The sequence below is a fragment of the Crocodylus porosus genome, unplaced genomic scaffold (assembly GCF_001723895.1).
Source record: "Crocodylus porosus isolate Cpor-Errol unplaced genomic scaffold, CroPor_comp1, whole genome shotgun sequence".
Classification (NCBI taxonomy): domain Eukaryota; kingdom Metazoa; phylum Chordata; order Crocodylia; family Crocodylidae; genus Crocodylus; species Crocodylus porosus.
The window spans coordinates 4,591,625-4,605,066 of NW_017728934.1; the positions used below are offsets into that span (position 1 = coordinate 4,591,625).

A 13,442-nucleotide genomic window follows, 5' to 3' on the forward strand; every position below is an offset into this window, starting at 1 on the left:
AAGCAATGAATTCCAGGCTTTTGATGCTTCTTTGTATGTAAATTGACTATAATATGCAAAGGTAGCTTTTAATTTGCTGTCAAACATCTTCTGACATTACCGGTTTCCGGTAGCATTGTCCAAGGATTATGTTTTTCTCACAAACTAGATGATTTTTTCAGAGTGACTCACTTATTATTTCCTTCTGATATTCCTAACCGTAGTATATCCCTTTATATTATCTTTCTTTACCAGCTTAAAAAATTCCAAGTTTATTTTAGTTACCATTCTGTTTACTTCTCCTAATCTCATCTTGAATGAAGATGAGAAACTAGGGGTATCGACACACATTCATTTATACAAAAACAGAATGCACTGGCAGCATACAGATGTTCTAACCCCTGGTTAGAGAGCTACAAAAGTCACCTTGAAAGGTATAGTCTTGAGCCAGACCCGGGGGAGAAACAGGGGGCTGCTATTTTTGCCTCCCTCCAACCCCAGGGGAGCCTATCAGCAAGCTTTATCACTGACAGCCTGCTCTATCGAGCAGACTATCAGTGATTAGCCAGTTGTCCCAGTGTTCATAAAGTTTCAGTGGCATCTCATGTTCTTTCAGCAGCTTCAGTCCACAAGACTATCCCCTGCTGCTGCAGTATTAATAGCAGCAGGAAGAGCTGCCGCCACTACTGTAGGAACACTGGCAAGAGTCTAGATAGGGCATGGGCAGATGCAATGTTTGTAATGCTTCAAGTACTTTAAAAGTGTTGTGAGAAGTGAAGGGCCAGTTAAGTCATAATATGATACTGCTACAAATTGGCCTGAATCATATCAAAATGACCCTGGGTAAAAAAGAAACTTTTTTCCCCAACTATTTAGTTGGTCTAATAAAAGATATCACATCTACCTTCCCTGCCAAAGAGACTATGAAGCACCTCAAGTTACACTTGTTCTCTCCATCAGAGTGTGTTAAGGAGCCCACCAGCACCCCATAATGCTGTGCTCTCCCCCTTCCCATCTGCATTACTGTCAATTTTACTGTCCTTGGGTCACTGGCCCTAACCCATATCACCTCAACCTTTTAAAGCTAAGCCTGAAAGCATGCTACAGGCATGATTTTCTGGACCACCATCCTAGTGACTGTTTCTCAGATACAGTGCATATATTTTCAAACACGCACTCATCTATCCCACTGTGACCTCCCCCAGAGAATGCCAACATCTGCAAAACAGTCCACCAATCGGTTACGGATGAGGATAGGGAAAAACAATGAAGGCCGCGTGAAACTTCTCTTGACATGTAAGAAAACTGTTCTGGGGTTTTGCTCTTCCAATCCCCTGATCTCAGCCCTTTCTCCTATCACCTGCCACTCCATAGACCTGGCTGTGGGAACAGAATTGCTTTATCCTCCTCTACTCCAGTCACCAGCTGCAGGGCCACAGCAGTCCCCAGACTTCCTCCCACCCCATCACAACTGTCTTCCCTCTACCTTGCCTATGAAAGTGTGCTGCCCATGCCTTTCTTCACCCATCTATTCCTACTCCCCACATTTTATTCCAAGAGCCACAGAAAATGCCCAAATCTGTCTGGGAAAGAAGGTTAAAAGGCAAAAAAGGGCTTTAGCCAAAGTAGTGTTTGTATCTGGGAGAGCAGACAAATTCAAGGAAATCAGCTTGACAAGAAGCAGAAAGTTCTGTTACAAAAGTTAGTGCTGGCTCTCATCCCACTTTACACCCATCAGTTACCTGTTCCTACTGCTTAACTTTTCCAAAAGTGCAAGCCATAACAGAACTCAGAAATAGCTGAACATTCCTAACAGCCTTGTTACAGAACTGCAGTCCTCAAACTCAGCCTCCATCGATTCCCCTCAGTGTTGGAGATTTAGGCAAAAAAGACAGCAGGGGGCAGGGAATGCAAATGGTTTGGGACAATTTATGCTTTTTGATAGAGCGCCCAGTTAAAATTTGCAATGTGTGTTTCTTCGGTTCCTTGCAGTTAGTTTTCAATGTCCTACATAAAAGTTTGTAATCTGTAGATCAAGCATGAGGGCACATAGGCAAGAAGAGGATGGGTCTTGGAACATCACTTACAGTGACAGGAATATAGGAGAGCATTGCTTCTGTTTAGGCAGAAGGACCTTTTAGGGTGTCCAAATCAGAGTAACAGGAGAGTATTTTCAGAGAGCCACAGGCCATACAAGTTTCTGTTCGGAGATCTTGGCAGGCCATGCACTTAAGTGCTCTAGAAGGGTTATGCTGGCAAGCAGAGAACTGTCCCAGGCGCAAAGTGGAGGCACATTCCATATAGGCACTGACAGAAGGATTCTTTCAAGGAAGGATTCAACAGAGCACAGTCTCCCGAGATAAGGTACTTGAACTTCCTCAGCAGGTACCCATGTAGCTTTGCTCAGATGTTGAAAGGCAACCCTCTTTTTCTCTGAGAAGCCCCCTTAACTTTCTTGGCTGTTTCAGTACAAGGTCAAAAAATAGGACATCTTCACCAGCAGCCAGAGAACTTAGGCTGAAGGGTTTCTCCCAGCCACAATGTACAGCTCTTTGCACCTTGCAAATGATGCACACAGAAGGATCGCATTCCTGAAAATGACTGATTTCCTGAAAAACTGGTAAAAATGTTGGCAGCATTAGGGTTTGGAGAGCCATCCAGGGCCCCTCCTCTTCAGTCTCTTCAAAAAAAAAACTGGGGAGAACTCCATGGCAGTCCACGTAAGACACCTTTTCCTGATTAAGCCTGCATCCCAGGGTCACAAAAAGTGCCCTGGGAGTGACAAATGGACATGGATTCCCCATCCTGGAGCTTAGGGTAGGCTTATCTCAGGAACCTGCAGCAAATATGAAGAGGCTCTGAAAATGGAACGCAAACCTTTTTCAGGAGCTCATCACGCATCATCAAATCACACACCTTTAACCAAGATTCCTGGTCAATGTTTTGTCATTCCAGGGTCAACAATTGCAGTTACAGCTACTCCCACACATGCTCCCATTGAAATTCCAAGGTCAAAAACCAAGACCGCAGCTCAGCAGGTAGCAAGGCTGAGGATAAGAAGGAAATGGAAGAGCAAAGAGGAAATGCTTGCAGATTTGGTAGCATTATCAGAGAGGAGAGCTATGGCTCCAGAGGACTGGCATGCCTGGATGGAGTACAATTAAGACTACAGTGCTGACCTGGTCAGCAGTGGAGACCTGCCATACCAGTCCTGCTCTGATTTTCCAGGTACAGTGGGACGCTGAGGCTGTTGATGTGGCAAGACAGACTATGGCAACGATGATGGAGAACATCCATATGGAGGGACACAGCAGACTGTCACAGCCACTCTCACCTGACTGGAGAGCATCCCTGCCATGTCCTCAGAAGCCTCCTGCAAATCCAGGCTAAGCATCATGCTGTGATCCCTGTTCACCCAGCCCATAACTGAGAAGCAGGGGAAGAGCACTGACTTCTGCACAGCTTGAAGTGTTTTAGCTGGGAGGCACCAGTATGTTTGCAAAGTACTAGCACATTCCGAACTAGAAACACTTCAAATAAAGGACAGATTTGAAGCACTTTACATGTATGGCTGTCTTTAGGCACAGATCTATTTCCACCATCAGTAGTAACACTGTTAGCCTCTTGATGAGAGATTACCAGCAGTGTTTTAAGCACTTAAACCCGTTCTAACTGCACTGTAGGCACTTTTACATGTGCTCCGGGGGTGAGTGTGAGGGGTGGCACTTTAATTACCGTGGCTCTAAGAGCCCACTCTGTTGGCTTTTATTCTAGACATCCCGAGTCATCCAAAACTTTACCCCCCTTTAACATTAACTTCCTAGACATCTGCTGGAAGAAACAGACAGCCAGGTCTGCCCATTCACGAAAGTTTGTAACCTCCTTACAGGACCGTCACCTATCGCAGGAGGTACGCGTTCCCACTAGGAGAAATGCCTTACTAGACTTGGTACTGGCCACAGGGGATGACTTGGTGGCGGGATCTGCAGGTGTCAGGTAACCAAGGGGACAGTGACCACCTATTGATAGGGTTCACTATCTGGAGAAAGGTGGGGAAGATAACTAGGAGGGTCGAAGTGCTAGACTTCAGGAAGGCCAACTTCAACAAGCTCAGGAGATTAGTTAGGGAGGGACTGACTGGTAAAAGCCTTGGAGAGATAGGAGTCTGGGAAGGGTTGGCATTTCTCAAGGGACTAATCCTGCAGGCACAGAACAGGACCATCCCAATACACATAAAAGGGGGCAAAAAAGCAAAGAAACCCTCCTGGTGGAGCAGGGAAATCCAGAAGAGCCTGGAGGGGAAAAAAAAAAAAGAGGCCTACAGGCTGTGGAAGCAGGGGGCTGCCACCAAGGAGGAGTATACCTGCTTGGCTCGACCTTGCTGGGAAACAGCGAGAAGAGCCAAAGCAGAAATGGAGCTTAGGCTGGCAGCAAAAGTTAAGGATAACAAAAAGTCATTCTTTAAGTACATAGGAAGCAAAAAGAAAGTGGAGGGTAACTTAGGACCCCTTCAGGATGAACTAGGGCAACTGGTAACAGATAGGATGGCCAAAGTGGAGCTTCTAAATGATTTCTTTGCATCCGTGTTCCTGGACATGAATACAAATACACATCCCATTGGGACGTTAGGTAAGTCCAGTACAGATACCAACCCACCAACAATTCAAGCTGACCTAGTAAAAGGGCACCTGGAGGGGTTGAATGTATTTCAGTCAACAGGTCCTCATGGTCTTCATCTTAGGGTACTTAGGAAATTAGCTGGAGTCATAGCGGAGCCACTGGCACAACTGTTTGAGCACTCATGGTGCTCTGGACAGGTCCCAAAGGACTGGAAAAGGGCCTATGTGGTCCCTATTTTCAAGAAGGAGAGGAAGAAGGAACCAGGTAACTACAGGCCAGTTAGTCTCACCTCTATCCTTGGCAAGACCTTTGAGAAAATTAAGGATCACATTTGTTAAGGATCACATTTGTGGCAGACCAGCAGGTAAAATGATGCTAAGGGGCAATCAGCATGGGTTCATAGCAGCCAGATCCTGCCTGACTAACTTGGTTTCATTTTACGACTGGGTCACAACAGAGGTAGATGTTATTTACTTAGATTTTAAAAAGGCCTTTGACACAGTGTCACACCCAATTCTTATAAATAAAATTAACAGTTGCAATGTAGATTATTACACAGTCGGGTGTGTAGAAAGTTGGCTTATGGGATGCACCCAGAGAGTGGTGGTAGATGAGTCAGTTTCTACCTGGAGAAATGCAGGCAGCAGTGTCCCCCAAGGCTCTGTCCTGGAACTGGTACTATTCAATATCTTCACTAGTGACTTGGACAAGAGAGTAGAAAGCACCCTGTCCAAGTTTGCTGACGACACCAAACTATGGGGGGAGATACACAAACTAGACAGCAGGGAGCAAATCCAGGCTGATCTGAACAGGCTGGGGAAATGGGACAAACAGAATAGGATGCAGTTTAACAAAAGTAAATGTCATGTGTTGCACCTGGGGAGGAGGAATTATCAACACTCCTATAGCCTGGGAGGTACCACTCTAAGTATCACAACTGCGGAAAGGGATCTCAAAGTCCTAGTCGACTCCAAAATGAACGTGAGTCACCAGTGGGATGAGGTAATAAGTAAAGCTAACCGCACCCTTTCTTGCATAAGTAGGTGCATCACAAACAGGTCTAGGGAGGCGATACTTCCCCTCTATGCAGTTTGCTTAGGCTGCAGCTGGAGTACTGCGTCCAGTTTGGGGTGCTGCACTTCGGGAGCGATGTGGATGGCCTGGAGTGGGTTCAGAGGAGGGCCACTTGTCTGGTTAAAGGCCTACAGAAAAAACCCTATGTGGACCGATTGGGAGACATGAACCTCTTCAGCCTCTGCAAGAGGAGGCTGAGAGGTGATTTCATGGCTGCTTACAAACTCATCAGGCGGGGCCAGCAAGAAATAGGTGATACAATGTTTACCAGGGCGCCCGTCGGGGTAATTAGAAATAACAGCCACAAACTGTGAGAGAGCAAATTGAGATTGGACATCAGGAAAAAAATTCTTTACAGTGAGGGTTGCCAAAATGTGGAATAAGCTTCCAAGGGAGGTGGTGCCGTCCCCTTCCTTGAAGGTGTTTAAAAGAAGACTGGACAGACCTGGCTGGTGTCATCTGACCCCAGTACTCATTCCTGCCCAGGGCAGGGGGTCGGACTCGATGATCTAATAGGTCCCTTCCAACCCTAACATTTAACATCTATGAAAACAACGTACTTGCCACTGCTAATTAGTGTTACCAACCACTACTTGGAATGCATAGGTATCCATATCTGGACTCCCTTAGGCCTCAAAGAGGTAGGCAGATGAAGTCTTGCAATACTAAGATCGGCAACAAGAAAGCAGCAGAAAAACTAATATTCAATATTACTTATTGTCCTTTTACTCAGTATTCACTCTGAGGCTTCTGCTGTAAAATTAATGAGTTTGCTGCAGGCTATTAACCTTGTGACAATAGGATCAGTTAAATGTATGAGTTTGTTATACAAATGCTGATCTGATACATGTACCAATACTGGGCACAAAGGTAGTTGTATGGCTTACAATAAATCAATTTTTACTTTATAAATGAATGTATAAAATAGTTAAATGGAAAAAAGTGAACAATTAAGTTCTTGTAGAAGCATGATATTAAATTTTAGACAGCTTTCAGTGTCAATGGCACTGTCACCTTAGAATTAACGACGGAAACAAATGACAGTTTCTTATTGGCTCCCTAATTGCACATGCAGTCATCATTTGGATCTGTAATAATAACCTACTGCTGAAGCCTTATATGTATAAAATAAGCTCTTTAAAAGTGATCCTGCAGGGTGCTGATTGTTCTCTTTGCTTACTAACTTCAGTGGGTGCCAAGTGTGTTTTGTACTTCTTGCGAGGAGAACTTTACTGGATCCTTAAAAGAAAGATTGACGTTATGGATATAAATAGTGATAACAAGGAACTGAGGAAAACTGATCTCAATTACAATAAATTTACAAAAAAACCCTGAGTGAGGTTACTCTGGATTTACTTTATTTTAATCAAGATTAGAATCTAACCCTTGATATTTTATGGACCACTGAATATTCACTGTTTTGGTGTGTTACTGCTTTATCTGGTACTTCAGAAATCTACTCAGTAAGCTAACCCATGAGACAAAATCAAACGATATTAGGATTCCCCCCACCACAGACCGTTTCAACCAAGAGGTCCAGAAATTTATTTTAGTATTTTTTTTTTTTAAGAATTAGCAACACCATGATATGTATTGACAGACCATTAGATTAATACTGTTGCATACCGTGCATAGCGTAATTCAGAAGACAGGAAAAATTATAAGAGTCAAACTTGCACATTTCTAGATGCATTCAAAAATCATAATTCTTCTTCCCCAGAGAGGATATTCTCCGCTGTACTTCCATTTTATTAGCTTAACTTTATTTAAGATACACTTATCAGATTGCCCTTTCTGCTTGTGTAGACTCCACAAATACTGCATTTCGAGGACTTTAGGGACATGGTTTAAGAAGTTACTTTTGCTCGGGAACCACTAACCTAGTGTTACTGTGATGAAATCTTGAGTCCACTGAAGTCAGAGACTTTTGTCACCAACTTCAATGGGACCACAATTTCAACGCCAAAGTCAGTGAAATGCCTCAAAAGCACTGGGGTCTGCATTCACAGATCCTAATTCAGGTTCATAGCTTTAGAATGCAGGCAAAAAATGGCATTTTGTATTATTGTGCCACCTAAAAAATATCACTGAATTCTATTAATAGTAAAGCAAACAATATTTAAGATCATATTCACAGAAAACAAACATACACGTCTTGTAAAATCAGCCACAGCACTTGCAAAGCAGTTGATTTTGCAAGATAACGGTAACCAATATTGGGCCGTCATCTGTCTGAAAAAGGGGTTCAGATCTTGAGAGAAAGACATGTATGCTATTTTTATTCATTCAAATATCACATCAGAAACTGTCTTGCAAAAATGAGATTTTTCTCTTGCAGCTCAAAAAATTTCAGCATGTGTTCAGTGAATAATAGAATAATCCAAATTATAAATGTGTGAACATGTGTGTAACTGCATGGATTAGTAAACCTCCTATGCTTCTATAAAGGACCTCAGCAATTTTATATTTAAAAAAAAATCCCATAAATTAGACAGAAAACTGATCAGATCACTCAGTTTTACTTTCAGCTGTTACTTACATTCCAAAGCGCAATGTTCCAGAGACGTATGTCTGCCAGTGTGCACAATAGAACATGAATGTCCCAGCAAAACAACAAAAGAACATCCAGTCAGGGTTTGTCCCCAGCTGCACAGCAATACAAGTTCCCAAAACCACAAAGACTGTAGAAGAAAATCAATCACACAGTAAAAATAAACATGCGTGTGCATAGAAATCCTTGCCAAAACCAAACAGGAGACAGAATCTAACAAAAGATCCACCAAAGATACACAATCTAAATACTTTAAATTGCTACAATATATTTTATACTGTTAATAAAAAGATGCTTTGCAAATATGACAGGTCACATACTAAATAAAGGTACAGCTCAGGAAATGAAAATGTACAATTCATTACTGCTGATGAATTTATTTCTACACCTCTATAATAGAGATGAAATTCTCTTATCTGATGCTTAGAGGAGGTATTTTTAGATTATCATATGTTTCAATAACTATTCAAACTGTATTTAAAAGCATCTCAGCAGTTATACGGGTCGATCTTGTTAAAAATGGACAGTTTTTGGCACTCGCAGCAATTACGGGAGTTCAAGGAACACTCAGACTGTCATAAGATATTGTTACCAACTTTTGCTTTGATCCTTACAACAATTTCCTGCTAAAGCTTGCTGAACAGATTTCCTGTTTTCTTTTACTGCATCTTCTATTTAGAAAAAATATTAAGATGTATGTGCATGTGTGTGTGTGTGAGAAAAAGCAACTATGCATTCTATACATTTAAAGATAGTCACAATAGCACATTTTAGTAAACAATGTAATGCTAGAAGAACTAGCTGAGACCTAAGACCTGAAAGTGAATCTCCATTTATTAACGATCACAGGGCTAAACTGGATCTTGCTGTAAACTGGTTCAGCACAACAGACTTCAAGAGAATTAACCCACCAGTACCAGGCCTGACTCTGGACTCCAGTGCTTAGGCTCAAAAAATGACATTAAATGGCTCTAACTAAATGGATTCAAAATAATTTATACATAGATTTAAAAGTACACTTCTAACTTAGATGAAGTTTCAGCACTAAGGCCTTATTTTAGAAGGCATACATGCAGACTCAATGAAGTCCATTCAGAACTACTCGCATGCTCTAAGTACTTTGACTGAATCACAGCCCAAGTTCTCTCCGTGTAACACCAAAATAGTTAATTTTAGTTGTTTATAAAAAGTAAACTACAATTCTGAAAAATACCAATAGCACCAAAATGTTCATTCCTTCAACAGAAACCTTCTGTAAAGGTTTATTGTTCCAGTTCAGTAGTGTGAAAGCCCAAACATTTGTTTAACCACTATATTTCAGTTAAAAATGACAATACCTGTGGACAGTGAATCACAGCCGTGGTCAAAAAGCTCTCCCAGAGGAGTACTGCTATTTGTTCTTCTTGCTTGTTTGCCATCAATAGCATCCAAAGATTGGTAAATGAAAAGGCCACATGCACAAGCAATATATGTCCAGGGAGGTGCCTAAGGATACAATGTGAATGGTGGTAAAAGTTTTTTTTTTAGCAACAAATTAAGAGTCTTACCTGTCCCTTATTCCTGCATTAAGAACACATTTCACTTGCAGGTACTTCAGCCCTTTCTCGAAAAAGTTCATGAACATTCACACTTTCAGTGACACCTTTTCCCTCTGGGGGTGCCCAGGGGTGGGGAGCAACAAACAAACAAAAAAATCCACACATGCCTAAAAAAGTTTCTGTTAGCAAGATACAAGGAACACACAGTATCCTATTAAAAAATTTTTAAAAAGCTACCTTAAGAAATCATGCCATACACATCAATCTAAGGGAGGGTGAAAACCTACTCAATAATACATTACATTATTTGAAAGACAGTATTGGAAAAACTGCACACTAACACATGCAAAATGGGGTGCGATTAAAATTCTGCCATGGTACTTTTACTTGTCCTGGGTGAGATCTTCAGAAGCAAAGTAATTTAAGAGCCTGAACCCAAATGAAAGCCAGTAAGGTTCCTAAGTCTCATGGACATATTATATAAACTTTACCCAGCAAAATATCTGACTATCTCACAACAACCATACAAAGTAGAAGGTACTACAAATATTTTGCAGGTAAGTAATCTGTGTGTCAATTAATATGGGAACTTCTAAAAGTCCTGCTTTGGCTCCCTAGAGATAATTTGGGCACCTGCTTTTGGACACTTAAAACAATACTAGGAAAATTCAAAGCAAGCTACAGATGGTATTTATGTGAAGATTTTGCCTCAACACAGGGTGCTTAATCTTTTTGGACACACAGGTTGAGCTAGTCTCCTAGACATGAAGATTTTTAGAATGGCACTATGTTCTCTTAGCCACTACAAAATCACCAATTTCAGAATGCCACCATTTTCCCCAAAATGCAGTTATTCAGACACTATGAATACTACTCTTAACAGTCACCTCCTGAATCTGAGATGCATCAAATAATATTAAATTCCATGTTACACATGACAAAACAAGCAATCAATCAGGGATCAAAGAACCAAATCCAAATGCTTTGGTTTGCTGCCATTTTGGGCTCAATTTTCACATCTGGAAATTGGGAAAAACACTACCTAGGAATTTTTAATGGGTAGATCTTAAAATGCTTTAACAAGGCAGGTATGCACAAGGAGCTCCATTTCAGAATAGTTCAATGAAGGACAGCAGGCCTAAGGCCCCAGCACACCTTAAAATAATTGTGCAATTGGGAAATGAGGAATTATGCTTGATTCTCTCCCTGCAAAAAATCACATCACATTTCCTGCCATGCCACATGTGCATGGCAGGATACACAATTTTTGGGAACAGATAAAATTCCTCAGATTCCAATCATGTACCAACACTGGTGGTGCAGCCTACCATCGAGGAACCAGTTCTCCAATGTCAGGCTGCATTCATGTGCTTAATGCGCTGGGAGCAGCTCTGGGATTGGGCAGGGGAAAACCCCAGTTCCTAGCTCCCATTGAAAGTATACAGATGTAGAAGCTCCCTGATGCCCAGATACATGCATACTTACCCCAAAACTTCTGTACTGTGGTGTGCACAGCTGAGCATTGGAGAGCCCAGGTGCTTAACTGCCCTTGCTGCAGACCCAGCATCAGGCTGCAGAGCATGGTTTTAAATGTCTCTGCATATTTCAAGCGGGGCACTTAAGTTGCAGCCCAGGCTCCTACCTGGCTCCTGCTCCCTCATTACTCTGGCCACCACAACAGCAGGAGTCTCTGGGCTCCCTTTCCCTCCTCCAGCTGCCAATTCCTGCCTCCATCCCTAGGGTGGAGCAGTGCAACAAGTAGCATGGGGAGCTGAAGGTGAGTACAGGGCCATGCAGGGAGGGTGACCTGTGCTTGCACAGCACAGGAAGAAGGGTGCCAGCCTGGACACGTGGTGCAACAGCGGGGAGTGTTTGTGTCATCTGGTGGCTTGTGGCTCAATGGGTATGACCCCCAGGGCATGTGGCCCCTTGGGGCTTATAATTTCTACAATAAAATGTGGAACATCTTTGTGGCTTGTATGGTGAATTTATGACATGATAAAATGGCAAACATCTGGTACGTTATAATTTATGGTGCGATTAACACACAAACTGCACCATAAACATAATGTCTACCAGGGGCCTAAGTGGCTTATTCAAGCTGAAATTTGCATCTCAAAAAAAAAACAAAGAAAAGGACTCCTAATGCTCCATGACTATGACTAGTTCTGTATGCTTATTATGCTACCAAATTAACCCTGATTGTACATACAGGAAAGACTTTCCCTTAAGCACTGGTACATAACAAATAAAACGCCAATCCTGCACTGAACTCCATACAGGAAGGATCATGACCTATATATGATATCCCAACCTACAGCCATTTCAGCTGAAGTACAAATTGTCCTAATACAGTAAAAGCTTTGTTATCGAGCATGAGTGGGGTAAGCGGGGTGCTAGTTACCTAAACATTCCGGTTATCGGAGAATTATTCTGGCCCCTGCCCTGTGCAGATCCCTTTCCCCTTCCCCTGCAGACTCCCAGCAGCTCCTCTATCAGCAGCATCACTAAGTAAACAACAGAAATACTTGATGTGCATACCAGATAGACTCAGCAAAGATTCTAGTTGCTAAAGTGAGGATTTGTATATATATAATTTTTTTTACACAGCTCCTTCACCTACCACTCCTAAATCTTGAGATTGTTTGCAGTGTAAAAATACAAGTGTTACCCATTTTGTATAACATACAAGATATGGATTGAGTATTTTTCTTTTGTTGGAAGTCATTGTGGTTGACTAAATAAAACTCTGAAAATTCAAAGATTTTTTTCTACTACTATTGCATACTAATTACAAGCATCTTATTATGTTTGTATATGATTTCTCAATGTCATGCAATGTACTTTTACAATGTTAGAGAGAAGAGTAACACCCTGCATTTTTTTCCTTAAATATCTGTACCATTTTCATTGTTAATTTATAGTTATTTAGGTTTCTAAGACCCCACTGACAAAAGATAAAACACTTTTGGGGGTTAGCAGCCAGTCACATGTATGCTTTTGAAAAACTTCACTCAGGACTCACATACAGATTTATCCCATTTTATTTATTCATTTTATTTTTATTTGTGGTGTATCCTCACATTGTCTTAAGCCTTAAGATAAGGAAGGATGATTTTGTATTTAATTCACTAGACCAAAATGTACAGAAACTGGGACTGGTGTACAGCTCCTACAGATTCTTTGCGTGATGCTGGCTCAATCTCTCTAGTGCTGATCCTACTATGAGGTCTTCATAGAAGCAGATCTCCAAAGAAGTCAGTGGAGCTCTGCAGACTCATGAGGGGCTGCCCCTGCAAAGTTTATTATGAAATCAGGGTTTCACTCTCTCCATGCCACAGTCATACTTATGGGACAAGGATAATATTTCCTTACTACAAAGAGGTAGAGAGATGATAAATTAATAACACCAACAGGTTCTCAGATACTATGCCAGCTTTTAAAGTTTATTGCAAATTAACAGTAAAATATGTTTAAACAAGCAGTGTTAGTCATAGGGGGCCCTGGATTCCCCACAGGAAACAGTGGGTTTCCCCTTGCAGGCAAACAGCATTCCAGCCTGCGAGGGGCTGCTGGAAGCCGGATGCAGGGGACACCGCCTACATGCTCCTGGCCAGGAAAACAGCTGGGCAGCATAAGGAGCAGCTCCCTGCAGGTAACTGTATGAGACTGGGGGGGGG

At 42.0% G+C, this 13,442-nt stretch overlaps 1 protein-coding gene across 2 annotated transcripts in view; it reads right to left on the reverse strand.

Annotated features, from left to right (window-relative positions):
• The window catches only part of CEPT1 (choline/ethanolamine phosphotransferase 1), a 52,839-nt gene that overhangs the window by 27,305 nt on the left and 12,092 nt on the right, over positions 1 to 13,442 (reverse strand). For both annotated transcript variants that reach the window (XM_019546364.1, XM_019546365.1), the window contains exons 3-4: positions 9,562 to 9,709; positions 8,213 to 8,354 (exon numbers count right to left, since the gene is read on the reverse strand). In XM_019546364.1, the coding sequence (XP_019401909.1) occupies positions 8,213 to 8,354; positions 9,562 to 9,709 (290 nt within the window). The remainder of the gene's footprint in view (positions 1 to 8,212; positions 8,355 to 9,561; positions 9,710 to 13,442) is intronic.